The 26,345-nt window shown below is 42.0% G+C and overlaps 1 protein-coding gene across 1 annotated transcript in view; it reads right to left on the minus strand.

The window, feature by feature from the left end:
* Positions 1 to 24,967, minus strand: part of TRIM8 (tripartite motif containing 8) — a 108,017-nt gene extending 83,050 nt beyond the window's left edge. The window contains exon 1 of the mRNA XM_077455301.1: positions 22,304 to 24,967. Coding sequence (XP_077311427.1) covers positions 22,304 to 22,873 — 570 coding nt within the window. The 5' untranslated portion in view covers positions 22,874 to 24,967. The remainder of the gene's footprint in view (positions 1 to 22,303) is intronic.
* Positions 24,968 to 26,345: the final 1,378 nt, after the last annotated feature.

Below are 26,345 nucleotides of genomic sequence, written 5' to 3' on the forward strand. Positions count from 1 at the left end.
CTACCAACGTGCCACTGGTCACAGGGAACTGTGAAGATAGCTACCAACGTGCCACTGATCATAGGAAATTGTGAGGATAGCTACCAATATGGCACTGATTATAGAGAATTGTGAGGATAGCTACCAATGTGCCACTGATCATAGAGAATTGTGAGGATAGCTACCAACGTGGTACTGATCATAGAGAATTGTGAGGATAGCTACCAATGTGGCACTGATCATAGGGAACCATGAAGGTAGCTCTCAATGTAGCAATGATCACATTATAAGGGCGGCTTCTACGATGGCACTGATTATAGGAGATTACCAGAAATGTAAATTCATTAAAAAAGACAAATGGATTCTAAACGAGCAAAAAGCTAAGCCTAAAACAATCAACAGTATGCTTTAAAAATCGAGTTAAAACCTGCTACTGAAAGCCTAAAATGGCAAGCGACATGTTGCTCTAGAACACATTAGCACACAGACAAAGGCGGCATTGTTTTTGTGTGCTCTGCACCGATAAGACACTGACACAACCCGGCCATATCCTTTGTTTAGACAGGGTTAACTCAAACGCAGCTGTACAGTGTAGGTTGTTTTGCTTAGAGAGAAGAATTTCCACTGCTTGATCTGCAAGGCCTCTGCTAAGCAACTCTTTCAGCTTCCTTCCATCTCACAAATGAAATTTCCTGTGTTAAAATTCCTGCCATTAAGCCAACCTACATGGAGTAGAATCTGCAAAGCTCACTGTTCCCTGTACATAAGTGAAATGCAGACACATAAAATATTTTACCTGCTGCTAATCCACAGCGGTGACAATAACTTGCTCATGCACAATCGTAATAAACACCTAAATAATGCAATAGGCAGAAATCTTTATTATATTTTTGGTTTTATGGTATATATAAAAACCTATTGTTTCTTCTTTCTCTTCTCTGGTGGACTGAGATGTCAACAAATTGCTAGACTGATTCACACAGAGATACTTCTTTTAGGCCACTTCACATCTGTCTGGTGGTGCCTTGCAGTGCATTACCGCAGACATGTTAATGTGCATTATTTTGTACATAAACATGTATTCTAGGGGTGCACCGAAATTTCGGCTGCCGAAAATTATCGCCCGAAAGCTGTTTTTCATTCGGGCTGAATTAAAAAAAACAGCCGATGCCGAAAGGGGGCATGGTCTACCCCGGGTGCTGCTCATTCCTCCACTCACCGCGATCTCCAGGTTTCACGGAGCTGAATTGTCGGCCGCATTAACAATGTCCCGCCTCCTGTGATAGATGGCACACTGACCCAACGGTGGGACACTGAATCGGCATGATGTGATTACAGGAGGTGGGACATTCAAATCCAGTTCCACACAGAGATCGCCACTGATGCAGGCACAGTCAGGTTGCACATGATGGGCACTGGCAAAGCTGCTGGGCACAGGCAAGCTGCACTTGATGGACACTGATGGGGCTGCATATGACGGGCACTGGTGAGGCTGCTGGGAACTGGCAGGCTGCATATGACGGGCACTGGTGGGGCTGCTGGGCACTGGCAGACTGCATATGATGGGGACTGGTGGGGCTGCTGGGCACTGGCAGACTGCATATGACGGACACTGGTAAGGCTGTTGGGCACAGGCAGGCTGCATATGACGGGCACTGGCAGGCTGCATATGATGGGCACTGGTAAGGCTGCTGGGCACAAGCAGGCTGCATTGATCTCTGGTATCATGTCTGCAGTCTCTGACCATCTTCTGTATCATATCTGCTAGAGGGGCATCGAATGGTAATACTATTAGCAATGTGTTTAAGTTTAAGTAAGAGATTGCAGACATGATACAAGAGATGGTTAGAGCCTGCAGACTGCATTTTTCTTGACCTTTCTTGCACTAAAGGTGCCAATAATAGCAAACAATAAATTCATTTAAATTTCAATTGATCATATTAATACGTTGAATACAATTATATATAAAAATAATATAAATATTAAAAACTGTCATTTTCGGTATCGGTTTTTGGCTTAGTGTATCCTTCATTTTCGGTATCGGTACCCCTAATGCATTCCATTGAGGCCTCACATACACTGGGTTTAAGAAACGCCAGGAATTTGGCAGTTGTTTTCCAGTCTGAAAACTCACCTCTATGTTAACCTATGTGTCTATACAAACACACACTTCTACAGGCGTATTAGAAGAGGAGGAGTGTTAACAGACTGAAAAAAAATAAAAAACACATTAACGTGCGTAGAGAAGAGCAGGAAAAATGCTAACTGTGCCTAAAGGCGTCTAAATGCTAGACACGTTTAGGTGCCTTTGAGAGTTAATGGATTCCAAAGGCTGGAACAAACATTCTGGCCAATGCAATGAACGCTCAAACGCTTGGTGAGCCTATATGTGTGTGCAATACGGGGCTTTAGCCGTTTTTTGTTTTTTTTAAGCGGTTCTTCTGCTGCCAGGAGTTCCATCATTCAGATGTGAAACGCAAACACTCTGTGTGAATGAGGTCTAAGGCAGTCATGTTAGGACAGCCACTGCACCAAACCAGATAGATACCTTTCTTTTCTATGCAACGCACATCATATTGATGATTCCCCAAGGTGCACTGCATTCAGAATGAATGGCAAGGCAATGCCGATCATGGTAACAAGGTACAACAGGCCTGATCGCATTGGTATAATGTGAGCCTCATACAGGTATTGCTTTGTAGTTTGCCCTAAATGTTACCCTGACGGCAGTGCCCTTCAACATGACCTAATTCATAAGATAAGTCTAGTTAGCTGTCAAAGGATTTAAAAGAGAAAGATAAAGAGAAGTCAGGGACTGGAGTATGGAAGGAATGGATCATGCTGGACATACTACACCCTGGCCAGATGCTAAAGCAAGGTGTGAATAAACTCAAACTGAATTCCAGTAGCCACACTTTCCGATCTAGAAGCCAATGTGCAATTTTATGAAGCCAGGAATCATACCTTCCTGCTTCACCCATTTTATTTTAAACGTGTTTTCTGCATTTGAGATCATTTCCATTACGTTCTGGCCCAATAGGAGGTGGGGTTGATCTCTCTGAACTGGACATAGAACACTCATATAAACCCAACAATGGCTCCAACCTTTGCTCACTCTGTCCAATATAAAAGAACATTTTGGCTGGAGCTTCCTGCAGCTACCATGGCCGAAATCCACCTTCCTCATGAGCAGAGGCCTGCTAACAACCACAACCCCTGCTACTCCTGATCCTAAACCACTGACTAAGACTCCTTTTACACTACCCCCCCCACTGAAAAGTGTTCCCTGGTGGATCACTTTTTCAGAAGACAGTGAAAGAAGGTTTGTAGGGATTCAGGAGGCAATATTGCTGCTTCCCATGTTTCTTTTTTTTAACTGCCAAATGGCAATTTGATATCATGGAGCTGCACCACAACTGCAAGCCAAGCATTTGCCGTGGCACAGTCAATTTCTCTTACATAGGAGAGTCTGATGGGCTGTGCCACCTGTCAAACTTGGCATGTTGAATATAAATTTCAGCACAGCACTGCACAGCACTGAAGGTGGGCAGTTGGGGGTTGTACAAACTGCTTGTTTTTACTGCCCACTGGATGCCCATGTGAAGAGAGCCTTAGAGCCTAAATACTTCATGTTATACATTTTGGTAGAGAAAAACAAAACAGGCATTGAAGTGAATGCAATTATTGGCTATAATATGTAGTATTTTCAGATTGCTTTTTAACATACAGAAACACCAGTCAAAAGCATTCAAGTGTAAATAGGCCTTTAGATCAAAAGACAATTTCTGAAGAATATTTCTACCCAAGTTTACTTCTCAATGGGGCTCCTGAGAAGGAGGGGGAAAAAAAAAATCATACTAAACACACAAGACACAGAGCACCACAGTTTATTTTTGTGTGTTACACAAGCGTGATACTTTTCACACAATGTCAGCTGTATTGACAATGCTAATGTCAATCTCCAATCAAATATCTCCACAGGGTACAAAGCTCCCCTGGATTTTAAGGAATAAAGAAACAGACGGCATGCTAAAAACAGACTTTCTTCGCAAACTGGCTTCATGTCCATGAGCATTAGGATACAGGCAATAACAAATGCCTCTGAAAGCACCAAAAGAAAAACACCCATTGCTTTCCCATCAATATTAATGCATTTACTATGTAAAAACTTTAAATATTAAGCAATTATTAACCTGCATTATCACACATGATCTTAAAGTGGTCCTTCCATTAAAAAGGAAGGTGCTCTTTATTGGCAGTCCCACATTCCTAAACAAAGTTTACTTAAAATAACCCCAAAAAATATAACTGTTACTAAAGTAAAAAAAATAAAAATAAAAAATAAAAGGAAGAAAGAAAAAATAGATACGATGGCTCAGCTTCTGTCACTGTTACCTCCTGAGAAAGATGGGCGCTCGAGATCCGTCAAGAATGCCATCCAGCCCATTGCAGGAGTGCATTATCATGGGATTGCAAACCACTGATTTACCAGGAGGCGGTGGTGAGGCACGGTGATGTCACCCTTGCCTCCCAAAGAATCTGAATCTGTGGTAATCATTAAGGTAAGTATTTTTTTTTATCTTTTATATTCTGGTCAAATTTTTTAAAGCTCTCTTTTTTTGTAAATCTGTGTTTGGGAGGTTGGGATCCGGCAGTAAAGCTTCTATTATTTATGGAAGGTCCACTTTAACAGCTGAATGGTGGTCAGACTGTTGCATTCAATAATAGTGCTTTATTACAAAATGCACAAAGAAATGCTTACAGAAAATAACTAATTGGTTAGCACAGAAGGGATTGTTATACATGTTCTCTACCAAGCCAAGCATCTGAGCACATAGTCATGGCGCAATCAAATTCTTTTACATGGGAGAGTCTGACAGGCTGCGCCACCTGCAAAACTTGGCATGTTGAATTAAGTCCCACTGGCTTGTTAAAGCAGAGTTCCTCCCAAAAATGGCACTTCCGCTTTAAGTGCAGGTGACCCCCTGACATGTCACATTTGGCATGTCATTTTTTTGGGGGGAGGAGCGGGTACCCTGTTTTTACAGGTACCAAGCTCCCACTTCCTCCCTTGGCTTTGCGGCGCCAGATGGAAGTTCACCTCTCCCCCCTCTCTGCAATCTTCTGGGACACATCACAGGTCCCAGAAGATTGCCCGGCCATTCACAGCGCACAGCACGGCTTGCTCATGTGCAGTGCGTGTGCCCACAGTTAGAATGCTGATGTCTCGGAGAGGAGCAAGGCTTCCTGCACCCACATCGCTGGACCATGGGACAGGTGAGTGATTATTAAAAGTCAGCAGCTACACTTTTTATAGCTGCTGACTTTTAAATGGGTGGGACTCCACTTAAAAAAGGAGAGATGGGCCTTCTACACTGCACATAAATAAAGGGGGGTTCTATTTTCTCAGCAGTTTTTAATTACATTGATATTTAGGCTTCCTGAACATTTTAATGCAGTTGAATGCTGTAGTACATAAATGTGAACTAACCACATAAGAAAGAATGGGATATTTAATTTTAAATGCATTTTCATGCAGTGAAATGGACAAATGTGAACAGGCCCTAAATAAGGGAACGGATCTGAGCATTTTTAAAATATTGGATAGATGGGACTGTGAGAGGATCCGCCCCTTCTGGACACAGGTTTTTGAATGTTATAATCTTCTAGCTGATACTCCGGTTCCTATATCTCCGAAAATTGCATTACTCTCAATACTGCCCGGGTCTATTAAATCGCAGAGACAAAGATTGCTTCGTTTTTTTATGTCCTCTGCTAGGCAGCTGATACCTGCTTATTGGAAGACGACGACTACCCCCCCATTGTCACGGTGGGTATCCATTATGAATGACACCATGAGAATGGAGGAGATGTTGGCACTGGACAATGACACTTACACCAAGTTTATATCTCAATGGTCGATCTGGCTCCGCTTCTCTTCCTCTGACACCTTGATGGAACAAATTTTGAATGCATAGGGACGCTGTGGGCTCTCTCCTACCCTTCCCCCCCCCCTACCCGTATCTCTTCCCCTTCCCCCCATTTCCCTCTCCTCTCATCTTGATATTCATTTTTTCCTGTAACACTCTGTTCCTCTTTCTTTTGCTCCTCTCTTCCCTTTCTTTTCTCTCTTTCTTTCTGTCTTCTTCGTAATACTAATTACACGTTGTCTCATGTATTAACCCATGAGTATTTTTTCCCTACTGTGGCCTTGTGGATCGGGAACGGGCTGTTTTCCCTGTTTTCCAAACTTTCCGACGGGACCGACTGTGGTTGATAGTCGTTAGCCCTCCATTCATAAATGTAGTCCTGTTACTGTTCCTGCTTGTATTTGCCTCATGACGGTTACTGTCTTATTGTTTTTACTTGAAATGTTCAATAAAAATATTTTCAACACTAAAATATTGGATAGAGCGAGGAAAGGTTAGGCCCTCGGTCTGGTTTATACTATTGTCTTTAGATTTTGAGCATTTGAGTGACTATTACCATGATGAAGGGGTAGGAAATCCAAAATTGTACAGTGGTCACTGAAACAGGAATAGAGGAGAAATGATCTAATAAGAACTCACGTGGCAGTAAGGGAATTTCTCTTTCTTTGAAGAATTTTCCTCCCACTTCTCCCCAATGGGACAAAAAAAAAAAAAAAAGCATTAAACCACCACAACATAGGTTCTCCATTCCCTATTCAATCAAAAACTAGAATAATATGTTTTGCCATCTTCTCTTGGGTTACAATGATATTTACATGTAACCATGTTTGTTAATTATGTACAGTGGCTCTTCTATAGGGTTACACTTTGCTGATTTTCTTTTCTCACTGCAAGTCGACCAGACAGGACTGAAAACAATACTTTGGGGCCTCTATTGACGCACATGTTCCATGATAGTCGGGAACCATGTGATCTAGGCTGCCTAGGCTTCAATTCACATGGGGAACCTCATAAGGCAGCATATGATAATATAACATAATATTATACTCCTGGCAAGAAAAAAGTATGTTTTTTCTTAAAATAATAAAAATGCGATTTGATAATTCTGACACATGCTCTTGAATTAAAATGAAATGTGAATTTCAAAGTTGGGTTTACCTTAATGTGTTAATGTTTTTTGTGTTAATGAGTGTTTTATGAAAAATAAATAAGTGTGCATGGAATTGTATTCATGTGCAAAACAGATATCGACACTATGCAGAGCCTTTAGTCACCTACACTGTACCACTTTAACATAACGCTTATTTTAGTGCCCCGTACAAGTATGTACAGTGTAATGTAATGCTCATGTAACCTAGACTTTAGGAATTGAGCTTCATATAGTAGCACAAAGAAACAGATGCCACAGCCCTTCGCTCCTCAGTGACTTCCATGCAGCTTGGAGAAGATGGAATTAGACAGAGCGCCCATCTTTAGCTTGTTCTTTATTCGGGTATGATAGAATACCTGTCTGTTCAAAATTCTGGAAATAAAAAAAGGAGATCTAAAATAGCTAGATAGGTGATATTCTTCTTAAGATGGCTCGGCTCACAAAATGGCTGCCAGAGCTCAATAGCGCAACACTGGAGAGCGTCCAGGTCTTTCTGATTGTTGGGTTACCTAAACCCAGTGTTTAGATTTCCAGGCAGGCATGTACATATAACATCAAAAGACTGAGATCATAAAGAATGCTGGGAGGGCGCATGGCTGGAACATTAAAAATAAGAAGAGGCAAATGGACAAAGCAGCAGAAGTTGAAGGAAGAACTTTGTGATTCATTGGGGTCAAGTTGCCCATTTTAACACCGCTAATCTACTGTCACTGCCATGTTGATAACTGATGAACACATAAAACCAAAGACTGTCCTGGTTGATTTGACTAACCAAGTTCTGCTTTTTATGAAGTCAATTCCATAACATCAGCTGTTCTACTTACTAAGGCTCCAGGAAACATGATGAGGCCCAGACGTTCCAAAGTATCCTAATTTAGCAAGAATCCAGATTTTTGGACTGTTGGTATATCAATAACAAAAAGAGCCTTTGGATATTTGGAACTTCTGAAATTTTAGTTATGGTCACAATAGGCTGTAACCTTCCAGTTCATTTTTTATTGCTCAGAAGACAGCCCAGCTGCAGCTGTGAAGACTTGCACTAAGACACGATATAGGCCATAGCCGGCACTGAGCCTGTTGGTGTGTACATATGGACTGGACTGTCCAAGGCATCTGTCCAATCCAGAGTCCCCTCTGTATAACCCCTATGAGTTATATTACAACATAACAAATGGCTATCTGTGTGTGGGTTGGATGAATTAATGACAGTTCATTCTTTTTTTTTTTTACAATTGACAATTTTTATTAAAACCATGTTTTTTTCTATTTTTCTATTGTAAAACCTAACAAACACTTGGGGTCATGCATACTTCCAGTAACAAACAGACCTAGAATGCACACATAGTAATACACAGAAAACCTGAATGTGAGCAAGAAAGATGTCCCATAATTCTATGACTGGATGTTGGCTATAATACTGAGGGGTCAAAACGAGCCAACGGCATAGAAACTATGCAGTACATTCTGTCAGGGCTGGCTTAGCCCTTCCTCCTTTGGGCTGGCTGCTCAGCTGTTGGCTAATTGCTAGCTCTCTTCTCTTTCCACAGTTACCAGCTGTTCCCGATGATGCTCGTCTGACCTGCCTATTTAAAGCCTTCCTGCTCACTTTTTCATTTGCCTTCGCATTGGTCACATCACAGGGAACCATCTCCTGCGGTTTGTTTCAAGACTGGCTTGCTGACATCCCAGCTGGCTTCTTATCCTGCTTGCGGTTGCTCTCCTTGGATCCCTAACTTCCGGCCTGGCTGATTACCCGATCTAGTTAATGAACTTTGGACTGGCTGACTACCCGATCTGGCTACTGGACTCTGGCTATGCTTTTTTCTATTTACCTTTTTATTTTTATTAATAAAGAAGTGTGATTTGATTGTACTTCTGTCTCAGTCTGTTTCATGGTTTCTGACACATTCAACATATTTTAACCAGTGATTCCAAACCCAAAGAAACCCGGCAAGTGCCTGTTGGGTTCATACAAAGTAAAAGGTAAAAAGAAGACGAGAAGAGGGGAAAGATGGAAATAGACAGATGGATAAGGTTTGTCGCTCCTGGGTCCAGAGCAGTGTTTCTCAACTCCAGTCCTCAAGGCGCCCCAACACATCATGTTTTCGGGATTTCCCTCAGATGAAACAGCTGTGGTAATTACTAAAGCAGTGAAACTGTTAATTACCTATGCAAAATAAAGGAAAGCCCGAAAACATGACCCGTTGGGGCGCCTTGAGGACTGGAGTTGAGAAACACTGGTCCAGAGGACAACAGTTCATTCTAATGTCAAAGAAGGGAATAACTAAATGCAGGATGGCCAAATGTTTGCTTAATGTACGAATTAGGAATTCAAATTTTTTGGTAATCATGAAAGCTTTAGTTCTTTTTGGCTGGGCTGTAGCACCTGATATCTAGGGCTGGCTCCTCTGTCATGACCTTTACTGCTTTTCTTAATAGCCTCAGGTTGAGCAAGGTAATCAGGATCTACTCCATCTGGCATTATCTATCTTTGGTAATTAGGAGATCTATTAAATACAGTGACAATACCTAGGATGTGACTGGATTTACACCTGAACACTCGTCACTGGATTTCTAAAGTGCGGTAATGTTCAAGATAAAGAATCACATTCTTCTTAATAGGCCTGTTCACACATGAAATTTGGGTGACCTGTCAACTGTCTTATGAAGTTCCAAAATGTACATAAGCTTCTTTGGAGGAAGCTTCTTTGGCCTCAGACTTTTATGGGTGTGCCTTAAAAAATGCACTACCATTTAAAAGTCTATGGGGGCAATAACACGTGATTCTGCATCTGTACTTGTACTACAAGTCACATGCAAATCGCCTCCACATTACCCAACTCTGCACACGTTCAGTGTGATGGATTAGCTTTAGCTAATTTTATTATCCATACCGGTGGTCTCCAAACTGTGGCCTGTGGGCCAAATGCGGCCTTTTGCATGCCTTCGTTTGGTCCTTGGGACACCATTTCTCAAAATGATACAAGGCACTATTCCTCCCACTGACACCAATGATGAGGAACTATTCTCCCACTGACACCGATGAGGAACTATTCTTCCACTGACACCAATGATGAGGAACTATTCTTCCACTGACACCAATGATGAGGAACTATTCTTCCACTGACACCAATGATGAGGAACTATTCTTCCGCTGACACCAATGATGAGGAACTATTCTTCCGCTGACAGAATATTATTCTTCTCATTGACACTATTGACGGGGCACTATCCTTTTTCCACTGATACCATTTTCTACTCCTGCTGGCCACAGTCTGGCCCCCCTTAAAGTCCAAAAAGCAGTAAACTGGCTATTTGTTTAGAATGTTTGGAGACCCCTGACCTATACCATAACCGATGTGAAAGACATTTAGCCTTACTTTATGCCTACATTAAAGTGATTGTAAAGTCTTGTTTTGTTTGTTATTTTTGAGGAAAAAAAAGTTATACTTGTAGTTATACGTGTAGTGGTTTTGCACAGAGCAGCCCAGATCCTCCTCTTCATGGGTCCCTCTTTGGCTCTCCTGGCTCCTCCCTCCTGTTGATTTCGCCCACAGCAAGTGGCTTGCTATGGGGGCACCCAAACCAAGTCACAGCTCCCTGTGTCCATTTAGACACGGAGCCCTGGGGTTCACCCCTGCCCCCTCACTCTTCTGATTGGCTAACTGACTTTGGTTGACAGCAGCGGGAGCCAATGGCACCACTGCTGTGTCTCAGCCAATCAGGAGGAGATCCCAGGAGGCAGAGGCACTCGTGGACATAACTGAAGAGAGAGGGGGCTCAGGTAAGTATTAAGGGGGCTGGGGCAAATGCATTAAGATAAAAAAACCTTCTGACTTTACAACCACTTTAAAATGTGATCAGCAGTGGATTGCGGTACAGGTGCAGCCAACAGGCATTCAGCCATGCTGAATGCAACAGTGGATATCATTTTTGCCAGGCCATAAAGCAAAGCATCGCAGCATGTGTACAACCCCATTCAGTTGCCTTTGCAGCTCACGGAGGAAGACTGGGGGGTGGCCAAACCATTTCTCAACCGACTATTTTTACTGTACGTGTAATCAAGCCTTTAAAGCATACGTCTACACAGCTGCATTTTAGAGACAGAGCAAAATTATACTTTATATCAAAATTTGTGTATTAAAACAAACCAGGAATTGAAAAGAAGAAAAAAAAAAAAACTTACTAGTTGTACCAAAAGTCAACTCTGCTATTCATTTCACACAACAGCTGTGTGGGAACAGAGAAGAATCCAAAACTGAAACAGCTTCCAGCACAGAGATTCACAGGCCATTTATCCAGTGAATTACATAGAACAACGCCAACAGTTCAACTGGAATTATTACTCTGACCAAAGAGAAAAAAAAGTCAGCCTATAATTGTTCTAAGAAGTGAACAAGGTCATATTCCTGGAATCGGCGTCTCCTTTCTGGGAAAAGAAGAATATTGCCCTAGAACTCTGAAAAGCCAGGGACTTCCAGGTCTAAGTATGGGGAATCTTGCTTCTCCCTTTAACCACCATTATGAAGGACGGGAAAAATAGGACTTTACCAGCTTCTCCTATGTTGTCTGAAAAAACCCGTATCTACGAAATCACCTGGTTTCTGGAATGATTCACTCATTGTTTCAAAGCAGATCAGCCAAGATTGCAAAAACATATTTACATGATAAAAATACAGTTACCTGCCCTGTGACTTGTATAGCCAAATCACATGTACTTTGATATGTATGGCTGACTCATCGAAACGTGATATAAAATGGTCAGTCCATCCAAAATTGACATTTCTGATTTTAATAGACACCACTGAGCCGAAACGCCCACTGCTCCTTTTATCCTTGAAGGACTCCGGAGAGGAGATCTTCCCCCAGTCTGCTGTCTCCACCTTCAATGTAAAACTAAACAAAAAATCAAAAAACATACTACCAGAACTTTAAAAGTGGTTGTAAACCCTCACCCACAACTTTGTCCCATGTAAATCAGCATAAAAAACCCCAATGAACACTGCTTGTAGATATCTCCTTACTTGCTTAGTATCGTTTTAATATTGTTATTGATTACAGTGGCTATAGTCTGATAATTACTTATTATAATGGACTCAATGAAGAGAAGCATCAGAATGGGAGAGTTTACTTCCTCTTTAACATTGACACCCGCAGATAGGTGGGAATTGGAAACAAAGGCGAGCCCCAGGAAAACAGTGAACTAAACAATTAAATACATGGGGGGCTGTTAAACCTGCCAAAAGATTTGTACTCCTGTCCATTCAATGATGGGCTTTACAAAACCTACCTACACAGCATAGCCAGGTGAAATAAACCATTTACAGTTAAAAAGGAAATTTCTACCTTTCCGCATTTTGAAAAAAAAAAAAAAAAAAAACATACCCATTTTGAAAAATGAAAAAAATGTGCATTTTTTTTTTTTATTTTACCAGTTTTTTTACTTATTTATTTTGCCAGTAGTTTCTGCATTTGACCCTGTAAAGCATTGCAACCACAATAATGGAATTCCAGGTGCAAGTATGGTGACCTGCATTTTACCACACTAGTTGAACATAAGTTCCTGCAAGGACACACAGAAAACAACTGTGTTATATGTGCCCTATTCACACAAACCCAAAAAGGTGTGTGGACCTTCATGGCAAGATCATCAAAATATTTATCTGTCCGAAAGCTATTGAAAATTATTTTTGAATTGATATACTGTATACTATATACAGTATGTTAAACCGTACATGGAATTTTAGTGATTAGAGTTACATATACGTTAAAACGGTAAAGCTGGGTGATCTTGGGAAGGTAGAGCAACATACTGATAAGTTCTATGCTCTCTTCCGTCAGCTCCCCTGACAGCAGCATGTATGACACCTGTCCATTAATGTGCATGTATGCCACCCATCCCTTAATGCGCATGTATGATTCCCGTCCCTTAATGCGCACGTATGATTCCCGTCCCTTAATCCGCACGTATGCCGCCCGTCCCTTGCTGCGCGTGTATGCCGCCCATCCCTGAATGGCTGTATTATACATGGTTACATTGGTCCAGCTTAAGATCAATCCAAATATGTACATACCATATATGGCCAACTCCCCTGGAAGCTGGAAATCACTGAAGTAGACTACGCTAGTTTACTAATCAATTGGCTGCACTCCTGAAGACAGGAGGTCAGCTCCTCAGCACTGGCGCTATGCAGAAAAAGCTTAGCATTTTTTGAATGAATGCAAAGTATTATTAACTGGATGAGGCAGAGAGGCCGGACAGTGACGTCACGCTCGTCCAATCAGAGAAAACTTTGCATTCATTCAGAAAATGTAAGGCATACATAATGCATCAGGCCGGCCACTCACCACAGGACCCAGAAGCAAGTGGAGATCACTGGAGTAGTGGTGTCTTCAGTACTTCAGCGATTTCCAGGATTCAGGTGGATCACCAGTTGTGCTGTATACATAGTTACATTGTTCTAAGCTGTATTAATGTAATTTTGTAGCAAATAGCCATGCCTGCAATTCATCATAATTTTTTTTTTTTATACTTAAATTTTAATGAATTTTATTACGGTCACCTATCAGCTCCTCTGAAAGAATCTCCATCTGGTGACATACAAAAATACCAACCTGATAAAAAATAAAAAAATAAAAAAAATAAAAAAAATAAAAAAAGGGAAGAAGCTGTCCCATAGAATTGTTTTTTTTTTTCAAATCTACTCCACCTGTCACAAGCGGTTCACTATTTACGCACGTTACTATAAATGTATGGCACCATGAGAATTAAAAAAAAATAATACATTTTGCCATGAAGTAAAAAAGTGACAATGTGCAGAAAAAAGTATTGTTCAGCAAAACCTTGCCAAGAACGTCAGTCCCTTGAAAACTGCAGATATTTAGAAAGCAAGGGGTAACTATATATGACATTGAGAGGTTTCACTTCATAGGATACACAATACTGAGTGAAAATCAGGGTTCATGTGAAATACTTTGGAGATTCAAATGCAAAGCCGCAAACTAGAACAAACATCTCCCAACAATAACCAAACCAAAAACTGTCTAAGCACTACCAACACCCATCATCCTCTGTGCACATATAACTTCTAAAAGACCACATAGTTTGAAACCCAACCAAGGCCACATTCCAGGCTCATATGCATGAAAGGCAAGATAGCAATGCTACTAAAAAACACTTGCCGATTGGTTATAGGAATGGTACAAGAGACAACTACTTCTTGATTAATTATATGGTTGTCTGGCTAACAATCTCCGCTGTCTAGAAAGTGGTCTTGGTTATAGCTCTACCCAACGGTTAATCACCCAATGAGTGCAATAGTAAATTAGCCTCCTTTGAAGGCCAACTGTGTGGAAATTTTAGCTCCTTGTGGAATTTACTGAGGTTAATGGCTGCTTATATCTCTTAAATACTACACTGGTAAGATTGCTTTGAGGTAGTCTGATATTCTTTTGGGTCGCACACAACTTCATTGAAGGTGCCACCTACAGCTGGGCGCCTCAATTATCCATTTATTTGGACTGACAGAGAATCCATCATGCATGTGTGACACCACATTTTGGTTTTAAATTGATCTCCGTGGTTGGAGAGAACTGGGACTTCTTAAGGAGATCTCTCACCACTGGAGTCTTCTAGAGAGATATAAGAAGCCTACACACGATTTAGGTTACAAGTGTTGTACACAACTGAATTATCTGCTCTAGGTAGAGTTGACCACCCATACAAGAAGGCTCTTATAGCAGTGTTGGGACAAGGTCATCTAGCCAGGGCCAAGATCGTCAGCATCTAGCCAGGGCAAAGATAGTCAGCAAAAATCCTCTCCCTTTCCCCTCCTGCAAAGAAACTTGAGCAATAATCTTACCCCCCCAGCATAAATATCTTCTGCAAGCCAAAATTTTCCCTCCAAAATAACTTTCCCTCTTCCAGTACAAATCCCCCCCAGCAGCTCAAATTCTCTCCCTTTGCAAGCCCCCATCCCCACCCCGCCCCACTCCTAGCATAATTCCTCTGCCTCTCAAATTTCCCCTCTGAATATAAATCCTCTCCCCCCCTTCCAAATTCTCCCAACACAAATCCCCTAGTACAAATCCTCCCACCGAATTTACCCTCCTAGCACGAATCCCTTTAATCACCCCTACTAGCACAAATCTTCCCCCACAAATCCCCCTTCCTAAGGCCGCGTACACACGGGCGGACTGTTCGTCCAACTTTGTCCGCTGAACAGTGTTTGGGCGGACAGTCCGCTCGTGTGTGGGCTTTCAGCGGACAGTTTCAGCGGACAGTTTGACGAACAAGGTTTTACGGAATTTCCGAAAAACTGTCCGCTGAAACCTTGTTTCAGCGAACAGTCCGCTCGTGTGTAGGCTTTTTCGTCAAACTAAGTTCCGCGCATGCTCAGAAAGGATTTACACGCCGAAAGTTATAATGCAGTGTATAGGACGTCGTATTTTTCGTCCCGTCGTACGTGCCGTTCACGTCATCGCGCACGGTTTCAGCAAACTGTTCGTTCGTCGTGTGTGGCCATGTCCGTCCATGCTAATTTTGAGCGGACTGTTTGCCGAAACTGTTTGACGGACAAAGTTGGGCGAACAGTCCGCGCGTGTGTACGCGGCCTGACAGAAATTCAATTCACTCTCCTAGTACAAATCCCCCACCTCCTAATCGCCCTTTCTAGCACAACCCCCCCCCCAAGATCCCCACCATGCCCAGGGCAGCCTTCACTCCTGCCCACCCCTTGTCCCAGCCCCGTCTGACCGTCTCAGCTAATCTCAAATTCACACAAAGCATAAATCATTTTCAGGAATCCTACAACCAGTATGCTGGGAAATTTCTGCTTCCATTACAGCCTTTAAAAAAAAAAGTTATATATCTAGATATAGATATAGATATATATAGAGAGAGAGAGAGAGAGAGAGAACAGGGCGGACCAGCCCAAAATTACCATGGGAGCAGTTGCAGTCATTCTTATTGTTTGCATTATCATGAATGATTCTGGCATATTTCAGACATCAGAAAGGAAAAAAAATAAAAAAATAAACACATATTTATATATACACTGTATAGAGAGAGAATGCAAACCACTTTAAACAGATATATTTCACCTTGCCAAAATCAAAACAACATTACTGATCTATATGACTAAGCTTGTCCAGAGAAATGGTTTCATATTTGGCCGTCACAATCCGACAATAACCAGGATCTACTGAAATCTGGTTCTAGTTGGCTGAAAATGAAATAAAACCCAATTACAATCATTACATATGCTCTGTCATCAGTTGTCTTCACAAATGAATCCTGGCAATGTGCCCGAATGTCTCATGGTAACAAATGTCCAAGCTGCCACGTCTGGTCATCAAAAAAAATGGATTTCAACACAGGGCGTGTGAAAACTGAAGCTAGCTTAGGAAGCAGAAAGTCATCTCTTATTAGATACTTGATTTCATTGGCCAGCTACAGAAACGTGTTGAAGAGCCCCACTAGGCATTATGGGAATCTAATACCCCCATACACACGGTCGGAAATTCCGACAGAAAAAGTCAGATCGGATTACGTTTTCGGAAAATCCGATCGTGTGTGGGCTCTATCGGACTTTTTCCGTCGGATTTTCCGATGCACAAAGTTTGAGAGCAGGATATAACATTTCCCGACAACAAAATCCGATCTATTAAATTCGTGTGTAGGCAATTCCGACGCACAAAGTACCACGCATGCTCAGAATAAACTAAGAGACGAAAGCTATTGGCCCGATTATACTCCTGACGTACGTGTTTGACGTCACCTCGTCCCGAACGATCGGATTTTCCGACAACTTTGTGCGACTGTGTGTATGCAAGACAAGTTTGGCCCACAATCCATCTAAAAAAATTATAATCTGATGGATTTTGTGGTTGGAATGTTCGACCGTGTGTATGGGGCATAAGAGTCCTAATATATTGTAACTGCGGTTTCTCAAAAACAACCCTTTATGTGGAAAAAGGAACAGTTTTTATGGGCCCCTTTTGTCTCGAAGATTCATTGTACATGGATACATTCTGAAAAAGTAGAGTAGTCACTGCTACTACTTGACATGTCATAACCATCAGTGGTGAGAAAAGACAGTACATCCTAGTTATCTGGTTTTGGAGATCAGTTAAAGCGGAACTTTACCATAACTGTATAACAATTAAAAGAACATACATTCCACATTAACAATTGTGCAACCAAAATTAGTGTGTGCTGTAAATTGCCTCCAGCATTGCTCAAGTTTATTTTTTGGAGGCCACCATCTTGTTGAAGCCCATTGCAGTCACTCCCTTATTGGAACCCCCCCCCCCCCCCCCATCTCAAAAACTGTGTTGTCACTTTCTTCAAATAAAATATGTAAATTTCCAGGCTTGATTGTATGTCTTGGCATAGGCAGCCTATAGATGGTCTCAATTTCTTTCCTGCGACACAGTATTGACAAGGGGAATCCCTTCTGCCAAGGAAATGTCTGGCGGGTGGGCAGGGACAGGTGGGGGAAGGCGAAGGCAGTGATTATCCCTAGTGGCTATAGCAGCCACTTGGGATAATCGAAAGTGAATCTGGCAGGCTGGTTGTACCCAAGTTGATCAATCAACTTGGTACATTCAGCCTGCCCACCAATGGTTTGAATCTTGGCCAGTTCCCGCTGAACCAGCTGAGATTCGAACTGTGTATGGCCGGCCTTAGATAGAGAGGAAGGCTGACAGAATCTTTACAATGCTGAAGTTCACAGGCTGCTGCTGCCAGAAAGAAATATCAGAGACATAAGAGAAGAAAATATCCCAGTTGTGTCTCCCTAGCAGCAAATTTTGGCCTGTCCCCTCTCTCGCTTTTCTTCCCCCCCCCCCACCCCCTCCCTAATGTGTTCCCTCAGCAGAGTTTGTGTCATTCCATTTGCTTTCTTCCCCCTTCAGCAATAGTAAATCTTAAAGCGGTCAGCTGATTGGCCTCTAGTGGCTCTGATTTTAGGCACAGTACCTAGAACAGAGAGCAACTGAGCATGTACAAAGCAAGGTGAGAGAGGGCTTTACTGGATTTTAAGCAGTGTAGGTGGTTATTTTTAATGCTTTATGTAGCTATCCCTGCAAAATGGGCATGTATGAAATGATTAATCAGGACCTAAATTTTCTGACTAAAGTTCCACTTGTATATGAATATCACTGTACCCTAAAACTCAAAAAAAATAAAAATTTTTACCAGAGTACAAATGCCATTACTGAGTACTAAATAACGGACAGCATCCAGGTAGATGGTGGTCATTTGACTTTGAAGAGGTCTGCTTTTTGGTGGTCAGTAGCTTCTTACTGCTATAGCTCGCTGGCGCTTAAATATTATTTGCGGCTCCTTGGTAACATCAGGGACCCAAGCAGAGCACCTCCATAGCTCATCAGCTATGGACAACCAGATATCTCATCAGTAGAGATTGCAGATAATCTAGTTCCCTGAAGAACTCTTGATCATGGTGGCATTGTCAACCCAACCCACTGAATTTGATAACCCAAGTCAGGCAATATTAAACCTTGACTCGTGCACAGCAAACTACTATGGCAAAAATCATACCATCCATTAATAATCCCAGAGACTTCCCAGTATTCATTAGCTGTGTCACATATAAAATTTAAGCCGACTATGGTCACAATTATCCTGAAAAGGCAAAAAAAAAATATAAGTGGCCATAGCAGCAGTATGCATTGCGATCTAAAGAACGTCAGCAAGACAAAAGATTGCTGGCTTCTCCTATGCCATTTCCGACATTTTTTACAGAAAAAGTGAAAGAAAAATATAAATTCTTCTACTGCAATACAAGCAATTACCAGAAGCAAAATTAGACCCATCCCTAAAAGGTATACCCAGGCTGCCTCTAGCTTTAGTTCAAGGCTAGCTGGAAGCCATACAAGCTTGTTACGTACAGTTTGTGCTGCTGCAGGCTTTTGTTAATAAACATTTAGAAAATGCACATGATGCACTAAACATTCCCGTCTTTAGTTTTATACACAATGGATGAACTGGCAAAAAAGCAACGTAAAAAGATGTACATAAAAAAAAAAAAAAAAAAAAAAAAAAAAACAATAAACCATTTCCAGCTCCTGGCACTTGAATCAGAAGCCTGAGCTAATGTAAGTGGCATCCATATTGTTTTGGATAAGGTATAATAATGTTTTTTGGCAGTTAGTTGCACTCAATCCTGAAAACAAGCATAAAAAAAAAAAAAAAAAAAAAAAGCGTACATCCACACCCCCTGACCTCTAACCTTATCCCAACCCTTAGGCCGACATTAGAAGTTAACTGCCCCTTCACTTAAGCCAGGGATATGCAATTAGCAGGCCTCCAGCTGTTGCTAAACTACGAGTCCCATCATGCCTCTGGCTGTCATGCTTGTGGCTCCAAGAGTCTTGCTATGCCTCATGGGACTTGTAGTTCAGGAACAGCTGGAGGTCCGCTAATTGCATATCCCTGACTTAAGCCCTCAAAATAAAAACCTGCATGGAGTATGGATGCTGACAACTCTTTCAAAAAAATGTTAGTCATCTGACCATCATGCTGAATCAAAGGTTTAGTTAGTACTTTCTGATTCACTTTCCCAGAACTATTGGGAAATATGAATATATTAAAGTTCAAATAAGATGTTAGCAATGCCAATTCTCCAAATACAAGTTCTTTTTAAAATAACCTTTCAAGTCCAACTCCTGGCTTACCCCCTGCCCCCCATCCCCAAGTGCATAGGATAAATGCTTGTTTCATAGGGGGTGAGGATTGACTACCAATATCTTATTCTTCTCCCCACTATTCTCCAGCAACAGGCACTCCCGTCTGCTTCTGACATTCGGGTTGTGGGCGGGCCCTCGCTGTCCTCCTGTACAATGCAGGACTACTGGACTTGTATTGTACAGGACTCAGGATCAGCCAGTGAAGTGGCTTCAGAGGCCCAGTCACATAAGGCATTTGTACTTCTTCCTTTTTTCTCCTATCAAACAAGTATTTAACCCATGCAGTGTGGGGGGACTCCATTGCATTGGCACCAGCCCAAAGTTGGACTTTAAATAAACTCTCAAAACTTAAAGATTTGTTAACCCAAAAAAAAAATTAAGATTCTGGTCCCGTAAAGCAGATTACACAAGACACAGGGCTTGTGCAATGTAATTAGCGCCCCTCTAAACTAAAAAAAACACGAAACCTACCACTTCCTGTATGCCCTCTCTAAACAGACCACGATAGCCAGGGCAGCTCCGCCCTGATTACCGTGGTCAAAGTGCCTCCGTGATAGGCTGTCTGCTCTCTCCCCTCCTTCCTCCCTGTCAGCGCCCTCTCTGTGTCTCCAGCCCGGTGCTGCCCCACACCCCCAACGCTATTAGGTAATATTTTATTATTACAATTTCTCACTGCCAACCCCTCTATAAGAGGCTGGCACAGCACACTGCGTGAGTTGCATTTAAAAATGAGCAGTGTAAATACTGAATATCAGCTGTCTTCAGGCCGGTCACGTGACTAGCGGCCACTTTCCAGCTCCGATGGGTGGCTTCTGCAGAAGAGACATGCGATCACGTGATCTCCTTCTGACGTCAGAGGGAGATCACGGCCCTCCCACAGAAGGCATCAGAGCTGGAAAGCGACCGCGAGTGATGTAACCGGCCTGAAGACAGCTGATATTCAGTATTTACACGTCTCGTTTTTTAAATTCAACTTACACAGAGTGCTATGCTAATAGAGGGGCTGGCATAGTCTTATTATTGCCTTAACAACCACTTTAATCCAACCCTGGAACCAAACGCTTAACCTGACCCTAGTTCGGAAACTCCCCCTAACCTTATCCATTAGCCCAACCTCTGAAACCTAAGTTTTAATACCTAATACCTAAAGTGACTCTGTCATGGTCTTTAAAATATGAATATGAAGGCATCCCTGCAAGAAAACAAATACTGACCTGTCCCATGGACTGCACTACAAAACACCACTGAGTTGGAAGGTTACTGGAAGATCTTCAGCATCAGGAACACTTCTAGGTATGTTGGATGCCTAGCATAGTGGCCAAGTGGTTAGCACTTCATTTAGCACTAGGGTTGTTGGTTCAAATCCCAACCACAGCACAAGGGGCCAGCAGATGCTGGGTGTCCAACATTCTTGAAGGTGGACCCGATGATGAAGATCAAACTTAACTTAGTTTGGTGGCCCAGGCAGTGAGACAGGTAAGTATAAACTGCTTCTTTGCAAATGGACCTACATGTATCTTGCATGTTCTTCCAGTGCCTGTGTAGGTTCCCTCCCCTACTCCAAAGAAATGCTTGTAGGTTAACTGTCTCGTCTAAATTGGCCCTAGTATATATGAATGTGAGTTATGGACCCTAGATTGTACGCTCCTTGAGGGCAGGGACTGATGTAAATGTGCAATATTTATGTAAAGCGTTGTGTAAATTGACCAACATTCCTGGAAGTGGGCCCGATGATGAAGATCCAACCTAGCGTAGCTTGGTGGCCCAGGCAGTGAGACAGGTAAGTATAAGCTGCTTCTTTGTAAATAGGTAAAAAAATAAAATAAAAATGAAGGCCTATTTGCCTAACTGTTAAGTGTACCTTAACCTCAACCATGAAAATGACCACTTCACCTTAACCTTAAAACGTAACCTAACACTTACCCCCTAAAACCCAACCCTAAAATAAATTATTTTAAATCAATACTTACCTTTCCCTCAAGGAAAACATCAGGAGAACCAGCACCAGAATTACACCCTTGATCCCTGTACCAAGAATAAGCAAGGCCAGCTTCTCAGCACTGAAACTGTTTTTGATTTTATTTAATCAGTTGAACCATTGAACAATACATAGACATCCTATTTTTTGTAAGTAATACAGAGATCTATGTACCTCCAATCTGAAAAAAAAGGTCTGAGTGCTGTCCTAAGCAACCATATGGACCCAATATATATATATATATATATATATATATTTTTTTTTTTTTTTTTTTTTTTTTTTTCCAGTACAAATGCTAATGAATGTGATTGGTTGGTGTAGACAACACAAACATCCCTTCTTTCAGACACGTGACCTCAGATACAGTCAACAACCTCAGGAGATTTTCCCAATTAGGGGGCCAAACCGGATTGGCTGCATTCGCGTACTGCCCATGATTGCTCTTTGGGCAAGACCCAAACCCTTATGACGATTCATTATTTCTTACCTATTCAATTCCTGAGAGGTCAATGCCCAGCAGGACATATACCTTATAATAATAAAAGACTAACTTACCCTGATTTCATTCCTTCTGATCTCTACATCACACACAGAATGTCCTTGATGGGCACCACTGTAATAACAGCAAAACTGGCACACTGCCACTTGCTCAGCTTCACAGTGGTACAGTCGATAAGCATTGTGTTGTGGACAGCTCCAGGCCCTGACGTCTTCAGCTTCCACTAAGAGGTGCCCTCGAGCAGTGGAGGGTTGCTGTAGGTGGGTCTGCACGTGGGACTGGCAGCAGGGTGCTTCACATCTCAAACAGATCTTCTGGGCAGGAAGTGGAGGTCCCCTTCGACAGAACACACAGTGCAGGATGGAGGGCGGCTTATCTACATTGAGGCAATTAAATTTTTCCACAATGTTAGTGAGCTTAAGGTTCTTTTCCAAGTTAGGCTTCTGATTGTAGGCCTGGTTGCACTCCGGGCATCTGACTAGACCAGTCTCTTTGGCCCAGGCCTCACTAATGCATCCTCTGCAGAAATTGTGCTTACAGGGAAGCTGTACGGGCTCGATAAATACATGCAAGCAAATGGGACATATCAGCTCCTCTTCAAAGCAATTTTTCCAATTTTCCGCCATCTCCTACTAGGCCACGTAGGTAATGTAGATCACTTTCTTGGTTTACAGAACCCAAAATGATAAGACTAGGTGAAACCAATAAAATTTCTTTGTCTTAAAATATATTTCAAGAGCTAAACAGTTATTATATCTAATCAAAATTATATATTAATCCTTTAACCAAAATCAAGAAGAAAAAAAAAAAAATATTCAGCCAGTGAAAATTGATGAAGTCATTGACAATACAATCTGTTTATAGGTTTTTAACTTCACAGTGCATATTCAATTGAAAAGAGTTTTTTTTTTTTTTTAAATGCGAAATGCTATTTTTTTTTCTCAATAAGGTAAAAAAAAAAAAAAAAAGCCCAAAAAAAAGGAAAAGAAAAAGGAAGCCACTTAGATTTAAAGTAAGGCGTTCTTTTGACCACAGATTTTAATTTGAAAACCTAAATAGGACTTCCTTGAAATTAGCCAAGCAACCAAATTCTTGAGGTTGTTTCCATAGAGAATGATCCTGGATGGAGCTTTGAAAGAGACAGTTCAGCCTCGCAGATCAAATTCCAGCCCTAAGCGAGAAAAAAAAAAAAAAAGCAGAAAAATACCCACCCACCTCTTCCTTGTTTCGCAAATAAGAGGAAAAAAAAATTGCTTTTAGGTTTTGCGTAGGGAGAGAAGATGTAATATGATCATAAAAGTCTACGAAGGCGGACAGAGAAAAAAAAATAAATAAAAATCTGCAAAAATAAACAGAGAAAAAATAAAAATAAAAAGCAAGCTGGGGTGGAAATCAGTAGATTAGGCTGTGCATGCCTTGATCAAACTGAAAAGGAATTTCTTAACAGCTAATCACAGCCCTCCCCCTTCGCTCTCAACCCCCCCCTCCTACTGACATGAAAGGTATTTCAGATTTTGCACTGAATCTGCAAGGGCACTGACAGTGGGGCCACGCAGGGAGACATAGGAAATCAACACATTTAAAAAGAATATAACCCTTAGAAGAAAATACGCAGGTTCTGCTGTCATAAACCACTAAACCAACCACGTAACTAAAAAAAAAATATATATATATTATATATATATATATATATATATATTTAAAGGATATTCAGATGCCCACTTTTTTTTTTTTTTTAGATCAATTCAGCTCAATCAAGGCAACTTCACAAATGGTCCTGCAGAGTCTATTATAGCTAAATTAAAATAGAAACATAGCTATGATCAGCCATCTTGATTCTTAATCCGTTTTAATAAAAAATATAGATTTCCCCCCCCCCTCGGATCGTATAAAAAGTATCTTTTTTTTTTTACCACCTCCTCTGTTTCTTAATTAAGGAAAAAAATAAAATGATTTTCAAGTCACTGTATCAACTGAGCAACAACTGAGCAGGGCATGTCAAGGGACTACAAAACCCCCCAATCACCACCACCGCCGCCGCCGCCACCATCCGCTGAGTCATAAATAAAAAATATATTATATTTCATAAAAAATATTTATGGAAGTTGAGCATGCAGACGTAGAAATGCACACCGCCCTCGTCCTCCTCCTCGATTGATCTATAGGGATCAATGCTGTACGGTTGGGAATTTTTGTAGATTTGTTATCAGCAGGTATTTTGTTTGATTCCCAGAAATTTGATTATTTATTTTTTTAATACAAAAAAAAAGGAAATCTGTAAAAAAAAAAAAAGAAAAGAGAATTCTTTTGTGGTCAGTATAGGAAGGCTGATCACCATTAATCAGTATTATTCCTCCATAAAGATGATGAGAAAACAGTGATGAGTCCCAGTAATTGTGCTTCTTCTTCCCTTGTTAGGTCTTCAACGGTGATCCACATCTGTTTCCTGTCTGTAGCCTTTTATTCTCGCAGATTTAAATGTCCCGAGTCACATAAGGAAGACCCCCTTCATCCGATCCTGCACACACAATGCAACCTCCGCCTCTCCAAGATCGCAGCTTTTTCCTTTTCACGATGGCTGGGTACCAGGGAAAAGTCCTCGATCTGTTCCCCCCCCCCCCCACCCCCAAAGGCCAGGGGTAAAAAAAAATAGATCCAACCGGGACGGGGTTCGAACCTGTGTCACCGCCTCAGCCTTGTGTGTAGAGAGAAGCGGAGCTCTCAGGCAAGCAGACTCAGACCCAGAGAGCTCCGCCCACTTCTCCCCCTTTGCTCCGGCTGCGTCACGGCCCTTTCTTCCTCCTCTCCGTGTAATGGAAGGGAAGTGTAGCTCAGCAGCGACCCCTGTCTTTACTTTCAGTTCTGCCTCAGCTCTGTGCTGGACTTTGTGAAGACTCACAGAGCTGCGTCAGTCTCACGTACATGTCCTCAAGTAAACAGTGAAGTAAACAGAACATGGCTTTACCTCATACACAGAGAACGTACTAGAAAGGGACAAGGAAATACAATAGGGCCAGGTCACACCATAGAAACGCAGACCACATGCCTTCCAAACGCTTTACTGCAGGCGCGTTTTTGATGCATTCCGGTGCGTTTTTAATGTGTTTCGTGCATTCCCCCCCCTTCTTTTTTTTCTTCACCTTCACACTACTGCAACGCAATGTACTGCGAATTTGATTCTTTTTTTGTCCTGTATGAGGTGCGAACTTGCCTTGCGTTTTGAGGTTGACAGGTGCGAATTTACAGTGATTTTACCACAAATTTCAGAAAGCAGACAGTAAACAATTCGCAGAGATGTGAAGTGTGTGCTGCGAGATTACAGCAAGTTCACCTGAAGCCTATGAAGATGAAATTCGCACCCCACCATAGGAAGACGCATCGCACCCACAGTCAGTACGCATAGGAATCTTTTTTTTCTCGCACTAAATTCGCAAAACACATAGAAGCCATGGAATACTATGCTTTTTACATGCCCTGCGAATCTGTGTGTTCCTAAACGCATCAAACCCGCTGTAAATTTGCATCAGTGTGAACCCAGGCTGAGCGATGCGGGAACTAGTGCAATTCCAGTGACGGTTCCTGCATTGCATCTCTGCGAACCGCTGTGGGTGTCAATATAAAGTTAATAACACCCCCAGATCGGTTCTCAGATTGCAATGCGAACTATCAATTCGGACAGGAATCGGATCGCGTTTGTGTGAATCATGCGATCTGATTCCAGTGCGGGTGGAGGGGGAGAAAAGGTTCCTGCACCTTTTTTTATGCAAATCCAATGCGAGTTCACTGAATTTGCATTGCACAGACATCGCATGCGAACGGCACAGCAATACCGTGCGAATCACATGCGATGTCTGTGTTTACAAAGGTGTGAGCCTAGGGCAGTGATGGCGAACCTTGGCACCCCAGATGTTTTGGAACTACATTTCCCATGATGCTCTAGCACTATGCAGTGTAGTGGAGCATCATGGGAAATGTAGTTCCAAAACATCTGGGGTGCCAAGGTTCGCCATCACTGGCCTAGGGTAAGGCTGGCTTCACATTCACATGTGCGATGTGGGTGCGGGTTCCCACATCGCACCTGAATCGCCAGCGGTTCAC

This window comes from Lithobates pipiens, unplaced genomic scaffold (assembly GCF_037356315.1).
Source record: "Lithobates pipiens isolate NorthernLeopardFrog02 unplaced genomic scaffold, aLitPip1_a1.2 Scaffold_25, whole genome shotgun sequence".
Lineage (NCBI taxonomy): Eukaryota > Metazoa > Chordata > Amphibia > Anura > Ranidae > Lithobates > Lithobates pipiens.